At 50.6% G+C, this 21,461-nt stretch overlaps 2 protein-coding genes and 1 long non-coding RNA gene across 3 annotated transcripts; all 3 read left to right on the top strand.

Moving 5' to 3' along the window:
• Positions 1-32: 32 nt before the first annotated feature.
• Positions 33-1,606, top strand: LOC146543678 (uncharacterized). The gene is made up of 3 exons (XR_014885224.1): positions 33-187; positions 630-697; positions 1,464-1,606. It is a non-coding gene; the product is annotated as an uncharacterized LOC146543678 (long non-coding RNA).
• Positions 1,607-6,918: 5,312 nt separating this feature from the next.
• Positions 6,919-11,563, top strand: LOC146543677 (zinc finger CCCH domain-containing protein 11A-like). Its single transcript, XM_085231659.1, has 7 exons — positions 6,919-7,288; positions 7,477-7,525; positions 7,777-7,869; positions 8,471-8,965; positions 9,372-9,532; positions 9,975-10,042; positions 10,809-11,563. The coding sequence occupies exons 1-7, from the start codon at positions 7,235-7,237 to the stop codon at positions 11,323-11,325; spliced, it is 1,437 nt and encodes a 478-aa protein (XP_085087785.1). The 5' UTR covers positions 6,919-7,234; the 3' UTR covers positions 11,326-11,563.
• Positions 11,564-16,523: 4,960 nt separating this feature from the next.
• On the top strand, positions 16,524-21,220 carry LOC109364449 (zinc finger CCCH domain-containing protein 11A-like). Its single transcript, XM_085231633.1, has 7 exons — positions 16,524-16,632; positions 16,821-16,869; positions 17,121-17,213; positions 17,815-18,309; positions 18,716-18,876; positions 19,319-19,386; positions 20,154-21,220. Exons 1-7 carry the CDS (start codon positions 16,579-16,581, stop codon positions 20,911-20,913), a joined length of 1,680 nt encoding a protein of 559 aa, XP_085087759.1. The 5' UTR covers positions 16,524-16,578; the 3' UTR covers positions 20,914-21,220.
• The last annotated feature ends 241 nt before the right edge of the window (positions 21,221-21,461 follow it).

Below are 21,461 nucleotides of genomic sequence, written 5' to 3'. Positions count from 1 at the left end.
CGACATTCTGTTTGTTTCTCTTCCAGCAGCTGCAAAAGAAGCAGAGGCACACGTGGAATGCAGCACAGCGGTTCCAGAAGCTGTGTGCGCACCTGCACGGAAGCGCAAAGCAGCTGAGATGTGCGGCTGTGCTGTGAGTGCCACCGCTGATGGCACGGAGGAGCCTCCAGCTAAAACTGCAGCTGTGGTAAGGACCGTGGCTGAAGCTGTCGTGGATCCCCAGTCGTAGTGAACTGGAAGTTTTACGTTTCTCTTGGGGAAACGCTGGAAGACTCCAACGTTCCACAGGCCTTCTCTGTCCCTGGAAGCCAGGAGCTGCCTGCAGGATTCCTGCAGTAGCCTTCCAGTGCTCATTAGAGGCACGGCGGCGTTCACGTCATGCTCTGTGATTCCGCCCTGCTGGGATTTCTCTGTGGTGTGAAGGATTTTGTCAGTTAGCGCTGTGTTCTCTAAAACACCGAAGGCCCTTGGTAACCTTGAAGGGAGTCTGAACTTTCTTTGGCAGCACTGGGGCTCTGCCTTTGGGTTAAGGCTCGGCAGTGGCAGAGGGGATGCAAGGATGCGTGGAGGAAGAAGCTGCTCAGGAATGTTTCCCTGTGCATCAGTCTTGCTGTCTTGTTTCTCCCTAGGCTGCTGCTCCCGCTCGGCCAGAGGACATCCTGGCCACTGTATGTGAAGCAGAGACACCCCCAAACAGGTGATGACCGCAACTTGCTTTTTTTCTTAGTCACCATGTTTTCCCTGATCTCTAAGTTCTTCCATGCCCAGGAAAACGGAGGGGTTTGATCTCATTGGTGCCAACAACCATCAAAGAAGTTGGTCGTCAGAAATAATGTCCCAGCTGCTAGTGGATGGTTGTGCATTTAGATTGTTTTCTTAATGTTGGTAAGCGTTCCAGAGCCTTCTTGGGTTCTCTGAACGCCTGAATGAAGATGAGGTGAAGTCGTTGCAGTTCCTTGTGAAGTGATAAACGAGCTGTGGCCAGCTATGCTTGTTGGTGCTCAAGAATGCCACCTCAGCAAGCAGAGACTTTGACAACCCTGCTAGGAGAACAGAGAGAAGAAGGGATGGATGGAGATCAGACTCCTGGGCTGGCAATCAGTCTCCGCTGAGCATGTCCTGAGAAAGAGAAGTGTAGTAGTGAACACAGATATCTGGGAGATTGGCTTGCTACCTTTATTACAGTGCAACTAATGAAGGCGGCAAAGTGCCTCTGGCTACAAAACTTGCACCATGCTTGCTAGGCCCCAAGTGCTCTGTCTGCACAGATCATTTCCCACTGAAAATCATGCCTGCTTTTGGATTGGACCTTAACTGTAGCCCCAGGTTTAAGGAGTGACAACCCCTGTATTGGCAGGAGTTGTAGGAAAGGTGAACCATAGATTTTAGAGCTGGTCTGAAGAAAATGCCTCTCCAGTCCAGAAGTGTCAGGTACTGATTTTTCTCTTCCTTGTTCTCCCAAGGCCCGACCTGCATCTGGGATGCTGGGCAGAGTCTGTGGCCCAGGCAGAGGACTCCAGTTCCACTTCAGCTCCTCCTGAAGTAACACCTGAGACACAGCAGCTGTGCTCCAGCGGGGCAGGGAAAGCGCCCTTTGCTGCAGAAGATGAGGATGAGATGCTACTGCTGGAGCTCTCTCAGATGAAGATTTGGAGGAAGAAGGGGATCTGGAGCTGGAGAAGGATGTGGATGAACTCCTTCAGGAATCCTCCGACATGCAGCTTGGTTGCTGTGCAGAATCAGTGGCACAGTCAGAGGACTCCAGCTCCGCATCTGCTCCTGCTGAAGTAACAGCAAAGACACAGCAGCTGTGCTCCACTGGGGCAGAGAAAGTGCCCTTCTCTGCAGAAGATGACCTGGAGAAGCTACTGCTGCAGCTCTCCGGTGGTGAGCTGGAAGGAGGAGAGGATTTGGAGCCGGGGAAGGATGCAGATGAGCTCCTTCAGGAGCTCTCTGACATGATTGAGAGCATAACCAATTAGTATTTTCATAGAATCATAGACTCTCAGAATGGCCTGGGTTGAGAAGGACCTCAAAGATCATCCAGTTTCAACCCCTGCTACGTGCAGGGTCGCCAACCACTGCAGCAGGCTGCCCAGTGCCACGTCCAGCCCGGCCTTGAATGCTTCCTGGGATGGGGCATCCACAACCTCCTTGGCCACCTGTTCCAATGCGTCACCAGCCTCTCTGTGGAAAACTTCCTCCCAGTATCTAGCCTAAACCTCCCCTGTCTTAGTTTAAAACCATTCCCCCTTGCCCTATCACTATCCACCCATAATTTGTATTATACTATCCATCATTTTTTTATGTTAATTTCTTTCTTAATAAAACCTTTTATTTTTCTATACTCCCAGGCTGTACTCTTTCTTGCTGATGCTTTGCAATTATTTGTTAGTTATTTTCTCAAATTCTGGAGGTTTTTATGACTTTTGCAGTTAGCTCCTGGGATCCCTCCGTCACTGCAGTGATTCCGATGGGTCCTGCCCCTTTCTATCCTGATGGCGTCGCAGTTTCCTGTGCACCAGTGTCCTCTGTTGCATTACGCTCCTGTGTTTCTGCCATGCCAGACCATGTAATCCACGTAATCCCATTTGATTTCTGCTCTCCTCCACCTGAGTCGAGGCAGGGCCCCTCTAGTACTGCTTCTTTTACTCGTCCCTCACTTGGCATGAATGCAAACCAAAACGCTCGTTATCAACCTCAGAAATAAGACCAGGCCATAGTTTTGCATACTGGGGAACTGCCCGTGGGAAACTGGATCCACCGTTTTCCTGGAAGAATTCCCTTTTGAGACTGTTTTCCCTTGTAATTTGCATACTGTGCCACTAGGCTCAAGGTGGCTTTTCTATCCCACTGCTTCACTGTGTCCCCACTGTCACGCAAGCAGAACCTCAGGCTGGCATGTGGTGTGTGTGCACCCACTGTAGTCTGCGTAGCAGAGAGTCTTGTCCATGCAGGGGCACAGAAAGGTATATTCCCACTGAATTGCTGCACCTTTTGGGAAAGCTCCTCCTCAGCCAAAATGCGTGTTGATAGGGAGGAGTAACCTTCCTTATCCTCTTCTTCCTTCTTACTCAACGAGCTGACTTTCAGTTCCGTTGTTTCGACTTGTGGACAGGGCTGATGGATACCAGCACAAGCTGATTCTTCCCTTCAGCCACAAGCCAGACCTTAGCTGGCAGTTCCCATCTCAACATTCTCCCCAGCCATGGCTCTAAGAAAACGTAGGCAATCAGAGCAAGAGAAGCAAAATGCAGACGAGTTGCCTACCAAGGAAAGGCTGCAGGGTGAAAACAAGATACAAAGCATACTTGCTCTGTGTCTGGCAAAGTGAAGCTGAAGAGCCAGCACCAGAAGTGCTCTTAGAAGAAATACAGCCATTCCCTTGTCCTTTTTCCTTGATGGTCACAGTTAAGGTCCCTAACTCTCGGTGGCTTCCTTCAGCACCAACACAAACAGCTTCTTAATTGGGGGTACAAAAAGATGGGCATCTGCAGTCTGTGGCCTACAGGACCCCATCACCAGCAGCTTTGCTGTGGCTGTTCTGCTCTGCTTTCATTGCACAAAGTGCAAATCACTGCACCAACAGCAACAGCTTTGTGCACGGAGTTCAGGCTGTGACGGTGCTCAGGGCCAAGCTCTCATCCCATTGTGCTGGCCAGGACCAATGCACACAGACGTCAGCCACACCTGCTTGCCCTTCTGTCTGGTGAAACACAACCGCGGTAGCACTAACCACTCACACACACAAAACTTGGCCCAAGCCTTTCTTTTATACTTGATAAGTGGAAGCAGTGCTGGAATTCCCAGTAGCTCATTTGTAACGCTTTTGCTTTTATTGTTAATTTGTAAGAGGAATTTTGTCACTACGGTGCTTGGATACTGGGACTTATCCATACGTAACACATGTCATGTACTTGGAAAAAAAAAGAAAAAAGCAGTAACACAAAAAACCAACATGGCTTAGCAAGGCGGAGCAGCAAAGTCCATTTGAACATAAAACAGCTGATACCACTAGTGAGTCCCAGTGCAGTCAAGGGTTTAATCAAACGATGACATTATACAGAATATTTAGACAAGATAAATATTCTGTAAATTCACTACAACGTGAAGAAGAAAATAAAAGCTTCACCTTCTCCCACACGATCTGAAGAATGGGGCACAAAGCAACAGATTGTTCCTCAACAGACTGCTGAGCTTCACTGACAGCTCTCCTGCTCAAGGGACTGGATGTTGCCTTTGCAGTCGCCCTGGGAAGGTGTGCTGCAGCTGATCTAGAACTTTCTCTGAAAACTGAAAGCCCTTCCAATCACAACGCTCCCATCCCCTCTGGATTAGGAAGAGGTGCACTAACGGTCTGCACAAGGCATCGCTTCTCTAGAAGGCAGTGAATGTGTTATTTGACCAAAAGCTGGAATGCCCCCGCTCCCTTTTTCTTCTTCCATCCTTCAGGCGCGTGGATCTGGGCTGCGACACACATGGCTGTAGACCTGGAAGGCAGCACGGGAGGCTGCTGCCCCTGTGCCTGCAACGTCTCCGTGCCATCTGGAGCTGTGCCCCTGCTGTCCTTCACTTAGAGGAAGGGTTCCAGTGCTTTGCAATGAATAGAGTGCCAGTGGGAACACGGCCTGCTGACCTGCAATAAGGACAGCGGCAGGAAGCCACAACAAGTGCAGAAAGTCCAGCCGCGGTGGCTGAAGCAGGTGTCTGTCCTCGGAAGAACCACAGGACAGACTCAGCTGAATGCCTGCTGATTTTCCCAAAGCTGGGACCCTTCCAAGTCCTGAGCATTTCCCAGCTGGAGGCAGCAAGAAGGTGAGGCCTCAGCGGTGTCTGATCGGGCAGCGCCATGTGTATACCCAGGGTTCCCTTTCCCCGGGGCAGAATCCAGCTCTTGCTCTTGTTAAACTTCACGTGGCTGCAGATTGCCCAGCTCTCAAACTTGCCCAGATCTCTCGGCAAGGCTTTTCCACTCTGGACGCAAGAGTCAACGGCTCCTCCCCGTCTATTCTCAGCAGATGTGCTCCAAGCACCTTCTAGTCCTACATCCAAGTCATTTCTGAAGACATCAAAGAGAACTGGCCCTAAAGCGGAGCTCTGGGGAACCCCACTAGTGACTGCGCGCCAGCCTGCTGTAAGCCCATCTACTCCAAGCCTTTGGGCTCGACCCAGTCTTGCGTTGAGTCCCCAGAGCTCATGCTGTGGGCAGCTCACTCTTGCTCTCGAGGCTGGATGCTGCCTTTTGGCCCTGCAGGCCATGGCCCAGCTCTCGGGAGCTCCCGGCTCTGCTGGGATGGCTCCAGTGTCGTGCCAGGGCCCCGGAGCATCTCTGAGGAGGGCTTTCCAGACGTCATGAGGGTGTCACACGCGCAAGTTGCCTGATGGAAGTTGCCATGGGACTGCTACATCTTTGGAGCAGTGGAAGTGAGACTTTTTTATTTTGAATTAACTTCCATGGCAGAGTTTTCTTTCTCTAGTGTTCCCTTGAATCCTCTCTGCTTTCTTATAGTTGTTAACGTGCCACTCATTCCCATCTCCATCAGCACACAAGCCGGTAGAATGCTTCCCCAGTGCAGAACCATACAGTGCTAGCCTCGTGTGGGAAAAGCTGAGATTATAGGAGGAGCAACGGAAGTCCCAGGGGAGCGATGAGAAGAATGGCAGAAGGGAGGGGCTGAGGAGAGGACTGCCCGAAACTCCCTGGAGAAAAAAAAAAGGCTATTACTACATATTCAGATTTCATCAGGCATAGCTCGGGATCACCATGAGTTAGAGGCTGTGAATACTGCTGATTCTGAAAGCTTAAAATAACACCCTTGGGTGTTCTTGGTGTTTCTTTCTGCAACCTTGGATCAAGTGGGCGTGTCTTTCCTTCGACTATGATGAAAGCACGGAAGGGATGCGTACGGTTGCTTGGGTCACAGTCGTTGCTGGGATGGGAAGGCCTGGCCTACAGCTTGGTACCAGAGCTGGTGCTCTGCTGTGCGTGCTGCATCGCAGATTGAGCTCGGGGCCTTCCTTTGCGAAGAGAACGCTGTGAGATCACGTCAGAAGCAGCGCTGTGCTGTGGACGTGAGCTGGTTGCAGCTTAGACTGAGCGGGCTGAACAGGTGAGTTGAAGTGCTTGCTGGATGGATGCTGGAAGGTGTTTCAGGAGAAAAGCCAGGCTGGGGACCTTTTGGTCCTTGCGCTGCCCTTGCCACCTGCCACCCTGCACCCTGCCAAGTGATTGTTGCCAGGGGTGTTTGATTCCATTTCAGATTCCTTAGGAGCACACATTTCAGAAAGAAAGAGGGAAAGAAAAAACAGAAAGAGAGAAAGAGAGAGAGAAAGAGCACGTATTCTCCCAGAGTGCCCCTCTGCCCCGAGAGCAGGCTCAGCAGCTGTAGCAGCAGCCTTCCTGTGGCAGGGATTCCCGGAGCCTGGTCAGCCACCAAAGAGGAAAATGACAGAGAGAACAGGAGAGCAGGTCCTCCCAGTGCAAACACAGGAAGGAAGGAGTTCTGGATTAAGGGAAAGCCATCCCGTTCTAATCGGTGCTTCCTAAAAATCAAGCGTCAGTGATTTGGGACCGGCCTCCGCCTGAGCACATCTTTATTGAACGGGCTGTGCCAAAGCGTGCCTTGTTGCTTCCGTGGTGTGCAACGTTTTCTGTCCTGATCCAAGGCTGGCATTTCTGCCTTCTCCAGCATACGTTGAATGAGAACTCACAAGAGCAATGGTGGTGGCAAGGCAGGCACTCAGCTGTGAGGTTGACTCTTCTGTGACATCAGTGTGCACAGCACAGTGTGCTCAGGTGACACACGTGAGCCTGGCAGCCACCAAGGCGCCGTGCAGCTCCGTGGCCGTGCCTGTCCCGTGCTGCGCCAGCCCTCTGCTGAGGGAGCACTGTTGGCTGTGGGAGTCGGTCGCGTGTTCCCAGCTGTCAATCACTTCCACGATCCACTGAAGGTTGCTTGAGCGTTGGCATAGTTCCTGTACGCAGCTGATGTCGAGGCATTTCCCCCGCCCCCCTCAAGAAACCAATCGAGCAAGAGAAGAAGGCCGGGAAAATGCTTATTGCTCACTATTTTTCACCTCTCGATACTTTCTTTAGGGTTCCTTGATTTCCCTGATCAAGCCAGGAGAAGGCTTGCCGTCCAAGAAGGAGCGAAGGCAGCTCTTTCCAGGAGTGGCAGAAGTCCCTGTGGAGAGATCCTTGAGAACCTGAGCTTGTTCTAGGAATTTCTCCAGCATGGCCAACCAGGGAGGTGGTTCTTATTCCCCTTCCCGCTCCGCATCTCGCAAGGTATGCTTGGGTGCTTTGATTTTTTCTGGCTTTTCTTGAGCGTGAAAGAGGGAGGGGTTGTGTAGGAGGATGCCTGCTGCCCTTTGGTTCACTGAGTACCCGCTTAGCTTCTGGGTTTGGTTCTAAGAATGAGACCTAATATCACGGTCGATTCTCAAGTTGTGCTCTTCTGTTGTTTGTTTTTTCAGATTCGATTGAATCGTGGTGAGATGTGGAGAAAACGGAAAGCCTCCGAAGGTAAGAACTTCTGGTAATGTAGCGTTGGGGTGCCTTTGTCCAAATATGACTGCATGGAGGGTATTTCTGATGTCTGAGAGAGGAAAATTGCAGTTCCGTGCCGGCTGCAGAAATGGCAAAATAATAATAATGAACAGCTAAGGGGCACACTGAATAAAATATGCTTGAGAATTGGAAGGTTGTGGTTGACAGTTCTGACACTGTCCTCCAAAGAGCTGTTCTTCAAGTATTCCTTGTTTTCTCTCTGTCAGAAGGTGACGGGAGTGGCATCCCAGTGAAGCGCAGCCTTGCTGAAGCACTGGGGAAGAAGGTGGAGGTTGACAAAGCACCAACGAATGCTACAGGTATGCAGCGGGCATTGCAAATTGATGCACAGATTTTCGACTTAGGCTTTGTGTTTCTTCTAACTAGCACGAGAACAGACAATACCTGGACATTCTTTCTATCACACTTAATTCCTTTAATTTATCCGCATTTTCATAAGAATGCTCTAGAAATGATTTAAAAGGAAAAACGAAAGCAACCTGGTTCTGTTTTCCTGGAGTGCTGAATCTCTTCTGATGGCTGCTATCAGAAATGCGGTCTGGGGACGCGGTATTTGTCCACTTGCGCATCTTCCGTCAGCCCTCCCAAGGTGCACGATGTTTAGGCACAGGTAGAACAGAACCACTGCTAGGAACAGGAGTCCGAGATGCTAATGGAAAGATGCAGTCGGAAGGGAACAGGATAAGTTAGCGATTTTGTGTAGCAACTCTGTGTGGAGGGGCTGGTCTTCAAAATGGTACAAGCAGCTCAGGAGAGGAGAAGGATTTGCCGACTGCCGCTGTCCCCAGATGCATTTCTGTGAACACTGCAGATTGGCTTTCCTTAGTACTGTAACAGATTTTGGAGACTGGAAGTACTGTTGGATTCTCTGTTCATCTTTTGGTGCTTCTCGTTTCTCAGTGACCCCAGAGAAGGCTGCTAAGTCTACAGGAGACATCCATGTGAAAACACTGGAGGAAATCCGCCAGGAGAAAGCGAATCGACGAGGCGGAACTCCAGCTCAGCTCCAAGCTGAAGGGCAGTGTGAAACCAAAGAGACTCGACCTTCCCAGGCAGTTTGCATCTCAGCTTTCTCCCAAGCCCTGCCTCTGAGAAAACGTAGGCAATCAGAAGACGGGAAGCAAAATGCAGACGAGTTGCCTCCCAAGAGAAGGGTTCAGGGTGAAAACAACATGCAAAGCATTCTCAGTCCATCTGTTACTGGCCAAGTCCAGTTGGAAGAGCCAGTGCACAAAGCCGAGCCTTTGCAGGAAATCCATATTAAAACCCTGGACGAAATCAGGAGGGAGAAGGCTCTGCGGGTGCCGCAGAGGGAAGAAAGTGTGTCAGCTCCTGCAGCCCCACCTGCACCTGCCCCAGCACGGAGGAGACTGATCCGCATCCCAAAGCTAACAGGTAATAAGTTGCTTTAGTACTTCCCTGGGGAAATGCTGGCCCTATTAGCCAGTTGAGTTTGCATTGGGTTTGCTTCTTGTGCAGAGATGAAAAAGTTGAAGGCTACAAAGTCCATCTTTCGAAAGCATGTATCGACTCCTTAGAGTAAGGGCCAGTTTCTGTCCAAAAGAGCAGGGAATCAAACATCTCACTGTTAAGGTTCGATCGGCTTTTTTGAAAATAAATAAGTAAATAAATAAAAGTGTAATGGATGAGAAGAGCTGAAATGCTGTGTGGATTGCACACCGCAGCCTTTCTCTCGGTAGTGGACATGAGGACAGAAACACACAGAGGAAACAGAGGTGGTCGGGGTTCTCCCGACTGTTTTTGCTGCTGAACAACGACATTCTGTTTGTTTCTCTTCCAGCAGCTGCAAAAGAAGCAGAGGCACACGTGGAATGCAGCACAGCGGTTCCAGAAGCTGTGTGCGCACCTGCACGGAAGCGCAAAGCAGCTGAGATGTGCGGCTGTGCTGTGAGTGCCACCGCTGATGGCACGGAGGAGCCTCCAGCTAAAACTGCAGCTGTGGTAAGGACCGTGGCTGAAGCTGTCGTGGATCCCCAGTCGTAGTGAACTGGAAGTTTTACGTTTCTCTTGGGGAAACGCTGGAAGACTCCAACGTTCCACAGGCCTTCTCTGTCCCTGGAAGCCAGGAGCTGCCTGCAGGATTCCTGCAGTAGCCTTCCAGTGCTCATTAGAGGCACGGCGGCGTTCACGTCATGCTCTGTGATTCCGCCCTGCTGGGATTTCTCTGTGGTGTGAAGGATTTTGTCAGTTAGCGCTGTGTTCTCTAAAACACCGAAGGCCCTTGGTAACCTTGAAGGGAGTCTGAACTTTCTTTGGCAGCACTGGGGCTCTGCCTTTGGGTTAAGGCTCGGCAGTGGCAGAGGGGATGCAAGGATGCGTGGAGGAAGAAGCTGCTCAGGAATGTTTCCCTGTGCATCAGTCTTGCTGTCTTGTTTCTCCCTAGGCTGCTGCTCCCGCTCGGCCAGAGGACATCCTGGCCACTGTATGTGAAGCAGAGACACCCCCAAACAGGTGATGACCGCAACTTGCTTTTTTTCTTAGTCACCATGTTTTCCCTGATCTCTAAGTTCTTCCATGCCCAGGAAAACGGAGGGGTTTGATCTCATTGGTGCCAACAACCATCAAAGAAGTTGGTCGTCAGAAATAATGTCCCAGCTGCTAGTGGATGGTTGTGCATTTAGATTGTTTTCTTAATGTTGGTAAGCGTTCCAGAGCCTTCTTGGGTTCTCTGAACGCCTGAATGAAGATGAGGTGAAGTCGTTGCAGTTCCTTGTGAAGTGATAAACGAGCTGTGGCCAGCTATGCTTGTTGGTGCTCCAGAATGCCACCTCAGCAAGCAGAGACTTTGACAACCCTGCTAGGAGAACAGAGAGAAGAAGGGATGGATGGAGATCAGACTCCTGGGCTGGCAATCAGTCTCCGCTGAGCATGTCCTGAGAAAGAGAAGTGTAGTAGTGAACACAGATATCTGGGAGATTGGCTTGCTACCTTTATTACAGTGCAACTAATGAAGGCGGCAAAGTGCCTCTGGCTACAAAACTTGCACCATGCTTGCTAGGCCCCAAGTGCTCTGTCTGCACAGATCATTTCCCACTGAAAATCATGCCTGCTTTTGGATTGGACCTTAACTGTAGCCCCAGGTTTAAGGAGTGACAACCCCTGTATTGGCAGGAGTTGTAGGAAAGGTGAACCATAGATTTTAGAGCTGGTCTGAAGAAAATGCCTCTCCAGTCCAGAAGTATCAGGTACTGATTTTTCTCTTCCTTGTTCTCCCAAGGCCCGACCTGCATCTGGGATGCTGGGCAGAGTCTGTGGCCCAGGCAGAGGACTCCAGTTCCACTTCAGCTCCTCCTGAAGTAACACCTGAGACACAGCAGCTGTGCTCCAGCGGGGCAGGGAAAGCGCCCTTTGCTGCAGAAGATGAGGATGAGATGCTACTGCTGGAGCTGTCAGATGAAGATTTGGAGGGAGAAGTGGATTTGGAGCTGGAGAAGGATGTTGATGAACTCCTTCAGGAATCCTCTGACATGCAGCTTGGTTGCTGTGCAGAATCAGTGGCACAGTCAGAGGACTCCAGCTCCGCATCTGCTCCTGCTGAAGTAACAGCAAAGACACAGCAGCTGTGCTCCACTGGGGCAGAGGAAGTGCCCTTCTCTGCAGAAGATGACCTGGAGAAGCTACTGCTGCAGCTCTCCGGTGGAGAGCTGGAAGGAGGAGAGGATTTGGAGCCGGGGAAGGATGCAGATGAGCTCCTTCAGGAGCTCTCTGACATGATTGAGAGCATAACCAATTAGTATTTTCATAGAATCATAGACTCTCAGAATGGCCTGGGTTGAGAAGGACCTCAAAGATCATCCAGTTTCAACCCCTGCTACGTGCAGGGTCGCCAACCACTGCAGCAGGCTGCCCAGTGCCACGTCCAGCCCGGCCTTGAATGCTTCCTGGGATGGGGCATCCACAACCTCCTTGGCCACCTGTTCCAATGCGTCACCAGCCTCTCTGTGGAAAACTTCCTCCCAGTATCTAGCCTAAACCTCCCCTGTCTTAGTTTAAAACCATTCCCCCTTGTCCTATCACTATCCACCCATAATTTGTATTATACTATCCATCATTTTTTTATGTTAATTTCTTTCTTAATAAAACCTTTTATTTTTCTATACTCCCAGGCTGTACTCTTTCTTGCTGATGCTTTGCAATTATTTGTTAGTTATTTTCTCAAATTCTGGAGGTTTTTATGACTTTTGCAGTTAGCTCCTGGGATCCCTCCGTCACTGCAGTGATTCCGATGGGTCCTGCCCCTTTCTATCCTGATGGCGTCGCAGTTTCCTGTGCACCAGTGTCCTCTGTTGCATTACGCTCCTGTGTTTCTGCCATGCCAGACCATGTAATCCACGTAATCCCATTTGATTTCTGCTCTCCTCCACCTGAGTCGAGGCAGGGCCCCTCTAGTACTGCTTCTTTTACTCGTCCCTCACTTGGCATGAATGCAAACCAAAACGCTCGTTATCAACCTCAGAAATAAGACCAGGCCATAGTTTTGCATACTGGGGAACTGCCCGTGGGAAACTGGATCCACCGTTTTCCTGGAAGAATTCCCTTTTGAGACTGTTTTCCCTTGTAATTTGCATACTGTGCCACTAGGCTCAAGGTGGCTTTTCTATCCCACTGCTTCACTGTGTCCCCACTGTCACGCAAGCAGAACCTCAGGCTGGCATGTGGTGTGTGTGCACCCACTGTAGTCTGCGTAGCAGAGAGTCTTGTCCATGCAGGGGCACAGAAAGGTATATTCCCACTGAATTGCTGCACCTTTTGGGAAAGCTCCTCCTCAGCCAAAATGCGTGTTGATAGGGAGGAGTAACCTTCCTTATCCTCTTCTTCCTTCTTACTCAACGAGCTGACTTTCAGTTCCGTTGTTTCGACTTGTGGACAGGGCTGATGGATACCAGCACAAGCTGATTCTTCCCTTCAGCCACAAGCCAGACCTTAGCTGGCAGTTCCCATCTCAACATTCTCCCCAGCCATGGCTCTAAGAAAACGTAGGCAATCAGAGCAAGAGAAGCAAAATGCAGACGAGTTGCCTACCAAGGAAAGGCTGCAGGGTGAAAACAAGATACAAAGCATACTTGCTCTGTGTCTGGCAAAGTGAAGCTGAAGAGCCAGCACCAGAAGTGCTCTTAGAAGAAACTACAGCCATTCCCTTGTCCTTTTTCCTTGATGGTCACAGTTAAGGTCCCTAACTCTCGGTGGCTTCCTTCAGCACCAACACAAACAGCTTCTTAATTGGGGGTACAAAAAGATGGGCATCTGCAGTCTGTGGCCTACAGGACCCCATCACCAGCAGCTTTGCTGTGGCTGTTCTGCTCTGCTTTCATTGCACAAAGTGCAAATCACTGCACCAACAGCAACAGCTTTGTGCACGGAGTTCAGGCTGTGACGGTGCTCAGGGCCAAGCTCTCATCCCATTGTGCTGGCCAGGACCAATGCACACAGACGTCAGCCACACCTGCTTGCCCTTCTGTCTGGTGAAACACAACCGCGGTAGCACTAACCACTCACACACACAAAACTTGGCCCAAGCCTTTCTTTTATACTTGATAAGTGGAAGCAGTGCTGGAATTCCCAGTAGCTCATTTGTAACGCTTTTGCTTTTATTGTTAATTTGTAAGAGGAATTTTGTCACTACGGTGCTTGGATACTGGGACTTATCCATACGTAACACATGTCATGTACTTGGAAAAAAAAAGAAAAAAGCAGTAACACAAAAAACCAACATGGCTTAGCAAGGCGGAGCAGCAAAGTCCATTTGAACATAAAACAGCTGATACCACTAGTGAGTCCCAGTGCAGTCAAGGGTTTAATCAAACGATGACATTATACAGAATATTTAGACAAGATAAATATTCTGTAAATTCACTACAACGTGAAGAAGAAAATAAAAGCTTCACCTTCTCCCACACGATCTGAAGAATGGGGCACAAAGCAACAGATTGTTCCTCAACAGACTGCTGAGCTTCACTGACAGCTCTCCTGCTCAAGGGACTGGATGTTGCCTTTGCAGTCGCCCTGGGAAGGTGTGCTGCAGCTGATCTAGAACTTTCTCTGAAAACTGAAAGCCCTTCCAATCACAACGCTCCCATCCCCTCTGGATTAGGAAGAGGTGCACTAACGGTCTGCACAAGGCATCGCTTCTCTAGAAGGCAGTGAATGTGTTATTTGACCAAAAGCTGGAATGCCCCCGCTCCCTTTTTCTTCTTCCATCCTTCAGGCGCGTGGATCTGGGCTGCGACACACATGGCTGTAGACCTGGAAGGCAGCACGGGAGGCTGCTGCCCCTGTGCCTGCAACGTCTCCGTGCCATCTGGAGCTGTGCCCCTGCTGTCCTTCACTTAGAGGAAGGGTTCCAGTGCTTTGCAATGAATAGAGTGCCAGTGGGAACACGGCCTGCTGACCTGCAATAAGGACAGCGGCAGGAAGCCACAACAAGTGCAGAAAGTCCAGCCGCGGTGGCTGAAGCAGGTGTCTGTCCTCGGAAGAACCACAGGACAGACTCAGCTGAATGCCTGCTGATTTTCCCAAAGCTGGGACCCTTCCAAGTCCTGAGCATTTCCCAGCTGGAGGCAGCAAGAAGGTGAGGCCTCAGCGGTGTCTGATCGGGCAGCGCCATGTGTATACCCAGGGTTCCCTTTCCCGGGGCAGAATCCAGCTCTTGCTCTTGTTAAACTTCACGTGGCTGCAGATTGCCCAGCTCTCAAACTTGCCCAGATCTCTCGGCAAGGCTTTTCCACTCTGGACGCAAGAGTCAACGGCTCCTCCCCGTCTATTCTCAGCAGATGTGCTCCAAGCACCTTCTAGTCCTACATCCAAGTCATTTCTGAAGACATCAAAGAGAACTGGCCCTAAAGCGGAGCTCTGGGGAACCCCACTAGTGACTGCGCGCCAGCCTGCTGTAAGCCCATCTACTCCAAGCCTTTGGGCTCGACCCAGTCTTGCGTTGAGTCCCCAGAGCTCATGCTGTGGGCAGCTCACTCTTGCTCTCGAGGCTGGATGCTGCCTTTTGGCCCTGCAGGCCATGGCCCAGCTCTCGGGAGCTCCCGGCTCTGCTGGGATGGCTCCAGTGTCGTGCCAGGGCCCCGGAGCATCTCTGAGGAGGGCTTTCCAGACGTCATGAGGGTGTCACACGCGCAAGTTGCCTGATGGAAGTTGCCATGGGACTGCTACATCTTTGGAGCATTGGAAGTGAGACTTTTTTATTTTGAATTAACTTCCATGGCAGAGTTTTCTTTCTCTAGTGTTCCCTTGAATCCTCTCTGCTTTCTTATAGTTGTTAACGTGCCACTCATTCCCATCTCCATCAGCACACAAGCCGGTAGAATGCTTCCCCAGTGCAGAACCATACAGTGCTAGCCTCGTGTGGGAAAAGCTGAGATTATAGGAGGAGCAACGGAAGTCCCAGGGGAGCGATGAGAAGAATGGCAGAAGGGAGGGGCTGAGGAGAGGACTGCCCGAAACTCCCTGGAGAAAAAAAAAAGGCTATTACTACATATTCAGATTTCATCAGGCATAGCTCGGGATCACCATGAGTTAGAGGCTGTGAATACTGCTGATTCTGAAAGCTTAAAATAACACCCTTGGGTGTTCTTGGTGTTTCTTTCTGCAACCTTGGATCAAGTGGGCGTGTCTTTCCTTCGACTATGATGAAAGCACGGAAGGGATGCGTACGGTTGCTTGGGTCACAGTCGTTGCTGGGATGGGAAGGCCTGGCCTACAGCTTGGTACCAGAGCTGGTGCTCTGCTGTGCGTGCTGCATCGCAGATTGAGCTCGGGGCCTTCCTTTGCGAAGAGAACGCTGTGAGATCACGTCAGAAGCAGCGCTGTGCTGTGGACGTGAGCTGGTTGCAGCTTAGACTGAGCGGGCTGAACAGGTGAGTTGAAGTGCTTGCTGGATGGATGCTGGAAGGTGTTTCAGGAGAAAAGCCAGGCTGGGGACCTTTTGGTCCTTGCGCTGCCCTTGCCACCTGCCACCCTGCACCCTGCCAAGTGATTGTTGCCAGGGGTGTTTGATTCCATTTCAGATTCCTTAGGAGCACACATTTCAGAAAGAAAGAGGGAAAGAAAAAACAGAAAGAGAGAAAGAGAGAGAGAAAGAGCACGTATTCTCCCAGAGTGCCCCTCTGCCCCGAGAGCAGGCTCAGCAGCTGTAGCAGCAGCCTTCCTGTGGCAGGGATTCCCGGAGCCTGGTCAGCCACCAAAGAGGAAAATGACAGAGAGAACAGGAGAGCAGGTCCTCCCAGTGCAAACACAGGAAGGAAGGAGTTCTGGATTAAGGGAAAGCCATCCCGTTCTAATCGGTGCTTCCTAAAAATCAAGCGTCAGTGATTTGGGACCGGCCTCCGCCTGAGCACATCTTTATTGAACGGGCTGTGCCAAAGCGTGCCTTGTTGCTTCCGTGGTGTGCAACGTTTTCTGTCCTGATCCAAGGCTGGCATTTCTGCCTTCTCCAGCATACGTTGAATGAGAACTCACAAGAGCAATGGTGGTGGCAAGGCAGGCACTCAGCTGTGAGGTTGACTCTTCTGTGACATCAGTGTGCACAGCACAGTGTGCTCAGGTGACACACGTGAGCCTGGCAGCCACCAAGGCGCCGTGCAGCTCCGTGGCCGTGCCTGTCCCGTGCCTGCGCCAGCCCTCTGCTGAGGGAGCACTGTTGGCTGTGGGAGTCGGTCGCGTGTTCCCAGCTGTCAATCACTTCCACGATCCACTGAAGGTTGCTTGAGCGTTGGCATAGTTCCTGTACGCAGCTGATGTCGAGGCATTTCCCCCGCCCCCCTCAAGAAACCAATCGAGCAAGAGAAGAAGGCCGGGAAAATGCTTATTGCTCACTATTTTTCACCTCTCGATACTTTCTTTAGGGTTCCTTGATTTCCCTGATCAAGCCAGGAGAAGGCTTGCCGTCCAAGAAGGAGCAAAGGCAGCTCTTTCCAGGAGTGGCAGAAGTCCCTGTGGAGAGATCCTTGAGAACCTGAGCTTGTTCTAGGAATTTCTCCAGCATGGCCAACCAGGGAGGTGGTTCTTATTCCCCTTCCCGCTCCGCATCTCGCAAGGTATGCTTGGGTGCTTTGATTTTTTCTGGCTTTTCTTGAGCGTGAAAGAGGGAGGGGTTGTGTAGGAGGATGCCTGCTGCCCTTTGGTTCACTGAGTACCCGCTTAGCTTCTGGGTTTGGTTCTAAGAATGAGACCTAATATCACGGTCGATTCTCAAGTTGTGCTCTTCTGTTGTTTGTTTTTTCAGATTCGATTGAATCGTGGTGAGATGTGGAGAAAACGGAAAGCCTCCGAAGGTAAGAACTTCTGGTAATGTAGCGTTGGGGTGCCTTTGTCCAAATATGACTGCATGGAGGGTATTTCTGATGTCTGAGAGAGGAAAATTGCAGTTCCGTGCCGGCTGCAGAAATGGCAAAATAATAATAATGAACAGCTAAGGGGCACACTGAATAAAATATGCTTGAGAATTGGAAGGTTGTGGTTGACAGTTCTGACACTGTCCTCCAAAGAGCTGTTCTTCAAGTATTCCTTGTTTTCTCTCTGTCAGAAGGTGACGGGAGTGGCATCCCAGTGAAGCGCAGCCTTGCTGAAGCACTGGGGAAGAAGGTGGAGGTTGACAAAGCACCAACGAATGCTACAGGTATGCAGCGGGCATTGCAAATTGATGCTCAGATTTTCGACTTAGGCTTTGTGTTTCTTCTAACTAGCACGAGAACAGACAATACCTGGACATTCTTTCTATCACACTTAATTCCTTTAATTTATCCGCATTTTCATAAGAATGCTCTAGAAATGATTTAAAAGGAAAAACGAAAGCAACCTGGTTCTGTTTTCCTGGAGTGCTGAATCTCTTCTGATGGCTGCTATCAGAAATGCGGTCTGGGGACGCGGTATTTGTCCACTTGCGCATCTTCCGTCAGCCCTCCCAAGGTGCACGATGTTTAGGCACAGGTAGAACAGAACCACTGCTAGGAACAGGAGTCCGAGATGCTAATGGAAAGATGCAGTCGGAAGGGAACAGGATAAGTTAGCGATTTTGTGTAGCAACTCTGTGTGGAGGGGCTGGTCTTCAAAATGGTACAAGCAGCTCAGGAGAGGAGAAGGATTTGCCGACTGCCGCTGTCCCCAGATGCATTTCTGTGAACACTGCAGATTGGCTTTCCTTAGTACTGTAACAGATTTTGGAGACTGGAAGTACTGTTGGATTCTCTGTTCATCTTTTGGTGCTTCTCGTTTCTCAGTGACCCCAGAGAAGGCTGCTAAGTCTACAGGAGACATCCATGTGAAAACACTGGAGGAAATCCGCCAGGAGAAAGCGAATCGACGAGGCGGAACTCCAGCTCAGCTCCAAGCTGAAGGGCAGTGTGAAACCAAAGAGACTCGACCTTCCCAGGCAGTTTGCATCTCAGCTTTCTCCCAAGCCCTGCCTCTGAGAAAACGTAGGCAATCAGAAGACGGGAAGCAAAATGCAGACGAGTTGCCTCCCAAGAGAAGGGTTCAGGGTGAAAACAACATGCAAAGCATTCTCAGTCCATCTGTTACTGGCCAAGTCCAGTTGGAAGAGCCAGTGCACAAAGCCGAGCCTTTGCAGGAAATCCATATTAAAACCCTGGACGAAATCAGGAGGGAGAAGGCTCTGCGGGTGCCGCAGAGGGAAGAAAGTGTGTCAGCTCCTGCAGCCCCACCTGCACCTGCCCCAGCACGGAGGAGACTGATCCGCATCCCAAAGCTAACAGGTAATAAGTTGCTTTAGTACTTCCCTGGGGAAATGCTGGCCCTATTAGCCAGTTGAGTTTGCATTGGGTTTGCTTCTTGTGCAGAGATGAAAAAGTTGAAGGCTACAAAGTCCATCTTTCGAAAGCATGTATCGACTCCTTAGAGTAAGGGCCAGTTTCTGTCCAAAAGAGCAGGGAATCAAACATCTCACTGTTAAGGTTCGATCGGCTTTTTTGAAAATAAATAAGTAAATAAATAAAAGTGTAATGGATGAGAAGAGCTGAAATGCTGTGTGGATTGCACACCGCAGCCTTTCTCTCGGTAGTGGACATGAGGACAGAAACACACAGAGGAAACAGAGGTGGTCGGGGTTCTCCCGACTGTTTTTGCTGCTGAACAACGACATTCTGTTTGTTTCTCTTCCAGCAGCTGCAAAAGAAGCAGAGGCACACGTGGAATGCAGCACAGCGGTTCCAGAAGCTGTGTGCGCACCTGCACGGAAGCGCAAAGCAGCTGAGATGTGCGGCTGTGCTGTGAGTGCCACCGCTGATGGCACGGAGGAGCCTCCAGCTAAAACTGCAGCTGTGGTAAGGACCGTGGCTGAAGCTGTCGTGGATCCCCAGTCGTAGTGAACTGGAAGTTTTACGTTTCTCTTGGGGAAACGCTGGAAGACTCCAACGTTCCACAGGCCTTCTCTGTCCCTGGAAGCCAGGAGCTGCCTGCAGGATTCCTGCAGTAGCCTTCCAGTGCTCATTAGAGGCACGGCGGCGTTCACGTCATGCTCTGTGATTCCGCCCTGCTGGGATTTCTCTGTGGTGTGAAGGATTTTGTCAGTTAGCGCTGTGTTCTCTAAAACACCGAAGGCCCTTGGTAACCTTGAAGGGAGTCTGAACTTTCTTTGGCAGCACTGGGGCTCTGCCTTTGGGTTAAGGCTCGGCAGTGGCAGAGGGGATGCAAGGATGCGTGGAGGAAGAAGCTGCTCAGGAATGTTTCCCTGTGCATCAGTCTTGCTGTCTTGTTTCTCCCTAGGCTGCTGCTCCCGCCCGGCCAGAGGACATCCTGGCCACTGTATGTGAAGCAGAGACACCCCCAAACAGGTGATGACCGCAACTTGCTTTTTTTCTTAGTCACCATGTTTTCCCTGATCTCTAAGTTCTTCCATGCCCAGGAAAACGGAGGGGTTTGATCTCATTGGTGCCAACAACCATCAAAGAAGTTGGTCGTCAGAAATAATGTCCCAGCTGCTAGTGGATGGTTGTGCATTTAGATTGTTTTCTTAATGTTGGTAAGCGTTCCAGAGCCTTCTTGGGTTCTCTGAACGCCTGAATGAAGATGAGGTGAAGTCGTTGCAGTTCCTTGTGAAGTGATAAACGAGCTGTGGCCAGCTATGCTTGTTGGTGCTCCAGAATGCCACCTCAGCAAGCAGAGACTTTGACAACCCTGCTAGGAGAACAGAGAGAAGAAGGGATGGATGGAGATCAGACTCCTGGGCTGGCAATCAGTCTCCGCTGAGCATGTCCTGAGAAAGAGAAGTGTAGTAGTGAACACAGATATCTGGGGAGATTGGCTTGCTACCTTTATTACAGTGCAACTAATGAAGGCGGCAAAGTGCCTCTGGCTACAAAACTTGCACCATGCTTGCTAGGCCCCAAGTGCTCTGTCTGCACAGATCATTTCCCACTGAAAATCATGCCTGCTTTTGGATTGGACCTTAACTGTAGCCCCAGGTTTAAGGAGTGACAACCCCTGTATTGGCAGGAGTTGTAGGAAAGGTGAACCATAGATTTTAGAGCTGGTCTGAAGAAAATGCCTCTCCAGTCCAGAAGTGTCAGGTACTGATTTTTCTCTTCCTTGTTCTCCCAAGGCCCGACCTGCATCTGGGATGCTGGGCAGAGTCTGTGGCCCAGGCAGAGGACTCCAGTTCCACTTCAGCTCCTCCTGAAGTAACACCTGAGACACAGCAGCTGTGCTCCAGCGGGGCAGGGAAAGCGCCCTTTGCTGCAGAAGATGAGGATGAGATGCTACTGCTGGAGCTGTCAGATGAAGATTTGGAGGGAGAAGTGGATTTGGAGCTGGAGAAGGATGTTGATGAACTCCTTCAGGAATCCTCTGACATGCAGCTTGGTTGCTGTGCAGAATCAGTGGCACAGTCAGAGGACTCCAGCTCCGCGTCAGCTCCTCCTGAAGTAACAGCACAGACACAGCAGCTGTGCTCCAGCGGGGCTGAGAAAGTGCCATTTTCTGCAGAAGATGACGATGAGAGGCTGCTGCTGGAGCTCTCAGATGAAGATTTGGAGGAAGAAGGGGATCTGGAGCTGGAGAAGGATGTGGATGAACTCCTTCAGGAATCCTCCGACATGCAGCTTGGTTGCTGTGCAGAATCAGTGGCACAGTCAGAGGACTCCAGCTCCGCATCTGCTCCTGCTGAAGTAACAGCAAAGACACAGCAGCTGTGCTCCACTGGGGCAGAGAAAGTGCCCTTCTCTGCAGAAGATGACCTGGAGAAGCTACTGCTGCAGCTCTCCGGTGGAGAGCTGGAAGGAGGAGAGGATTTGGAGCCGGGGAAGGATGCAGATGAGCTCCTTCAGGAGCTCTCTGACATGATTGAGAGCATAACCAATTAGTATTTTCATAGAATCATAGACTCTCAGAATGGCCTGGGTTGAGAAGGACCTCAAAGATCATCCAGTTTCAACCCCTGCTACGTGCAGGGTCGCCAACCACTGCAGCAGGCTGCCCAGTGCCACGTCCAGCCCGGCCTTGAATGCTTCCTGGGATGGGGCATCCACAACCTCCTTGGCCACCTGTTCCAATGCGTCACCAGCCTCTCTGTGGAAAACTTCCTCCCAGTATCTAGCCTAAACCTCCCCTGTCTTAGTTTAAAACCATTCCCCCTTGCCCTATCACTATCCACCCATAATTTGTATTATACTATCCATCATTTTTTTATGTTAATTTCTTTCTTAATAAAACCTTTTATTTTTCTATACTCCCAGGCTGTACTCTTTCTTGCTGATGCTTTGCAATTATTTGTTAGTTATTTTCTCAAATTCTGGAGGGTTTTATGACTTTTGCAGTTAGCTCCTGGGATCCCTCCGTCGCTGCAGTGATTCCGATGGGTCCTGCCCCTTTCTATCCTGATGGCATCGCAGTTTCCTGTGCACCAGTGTCC

The sequence above is a fragment of the Meleagris gallopavo genome, chromosome 10 (genome assembly GCF_905368555.1).
Source record: "Meleagris gallopavo chromosome 10, MGAL_WU_HG_1.1, whole genome shotgun sequence".
NCBI lineage: Eukaryota > Metazoa > Chordata > Aves > Galliformes > Phasianidae > Meleagris > Meleagris gallopavo.
The sequence above is the reverse complement of the archived record's forward strand: the minus strand, read 5'-3'. Positions and strand labels throughout refer to the sequence as shown.

What these genes read in the sequence shown, in the direction of transcription:
- LOC109364449 (XM_085231633.1), top strand. Translation starts at nt 16,579, where the DNA reads ATGGCCAACCAGGGAGGTGGTTCTTATTCCCCTTCCCGCTCCGCATCT. An exon ending in CCCGCTCCGCATCTCGCAAG is followed by an intron (nt 16,633 to 16,820) that starts GTATGCTTGGGT and finishes TTGTTTTTTCAG; the next exon opens with ATTCGATTGAATCGTGGTGA. An exon ending in GCAGAGACACCCCCAAACAG is followed by an intron (nt 19,387 to 20,153) that starts GTGATGACCGCA and finishes TGTTCTCCCAAG; the next exon opens with GCCCGACCTGCATCTGGGAT.
- LOC146543677 (XM_085231659.1), top strand. Translation starts at nt 7,235, where the DNA reads ATGGCCAACCAGGGAGGTGGTTCTTATTCCCCTTCCCGCTCCGCATCT. An exon ending in CCCGCTCCGCATCTCGCAAG is followed by an intron (nt 7,289 to 7,476) that starts GTATGCTTGGGT and finishes TTGTTTTTTCAG; the next exon opens with ATTCGATTGAATCGTGGTGA. An exon ending in GCAGAGACACCCCCAAACAG is followed by an intron (nt 10,043 to 10,808) that starts GTGATGACCGCA and finishes TGTTCTCCCAAG; the next exon opens with GCCCGACCTGCATCTGGGAT.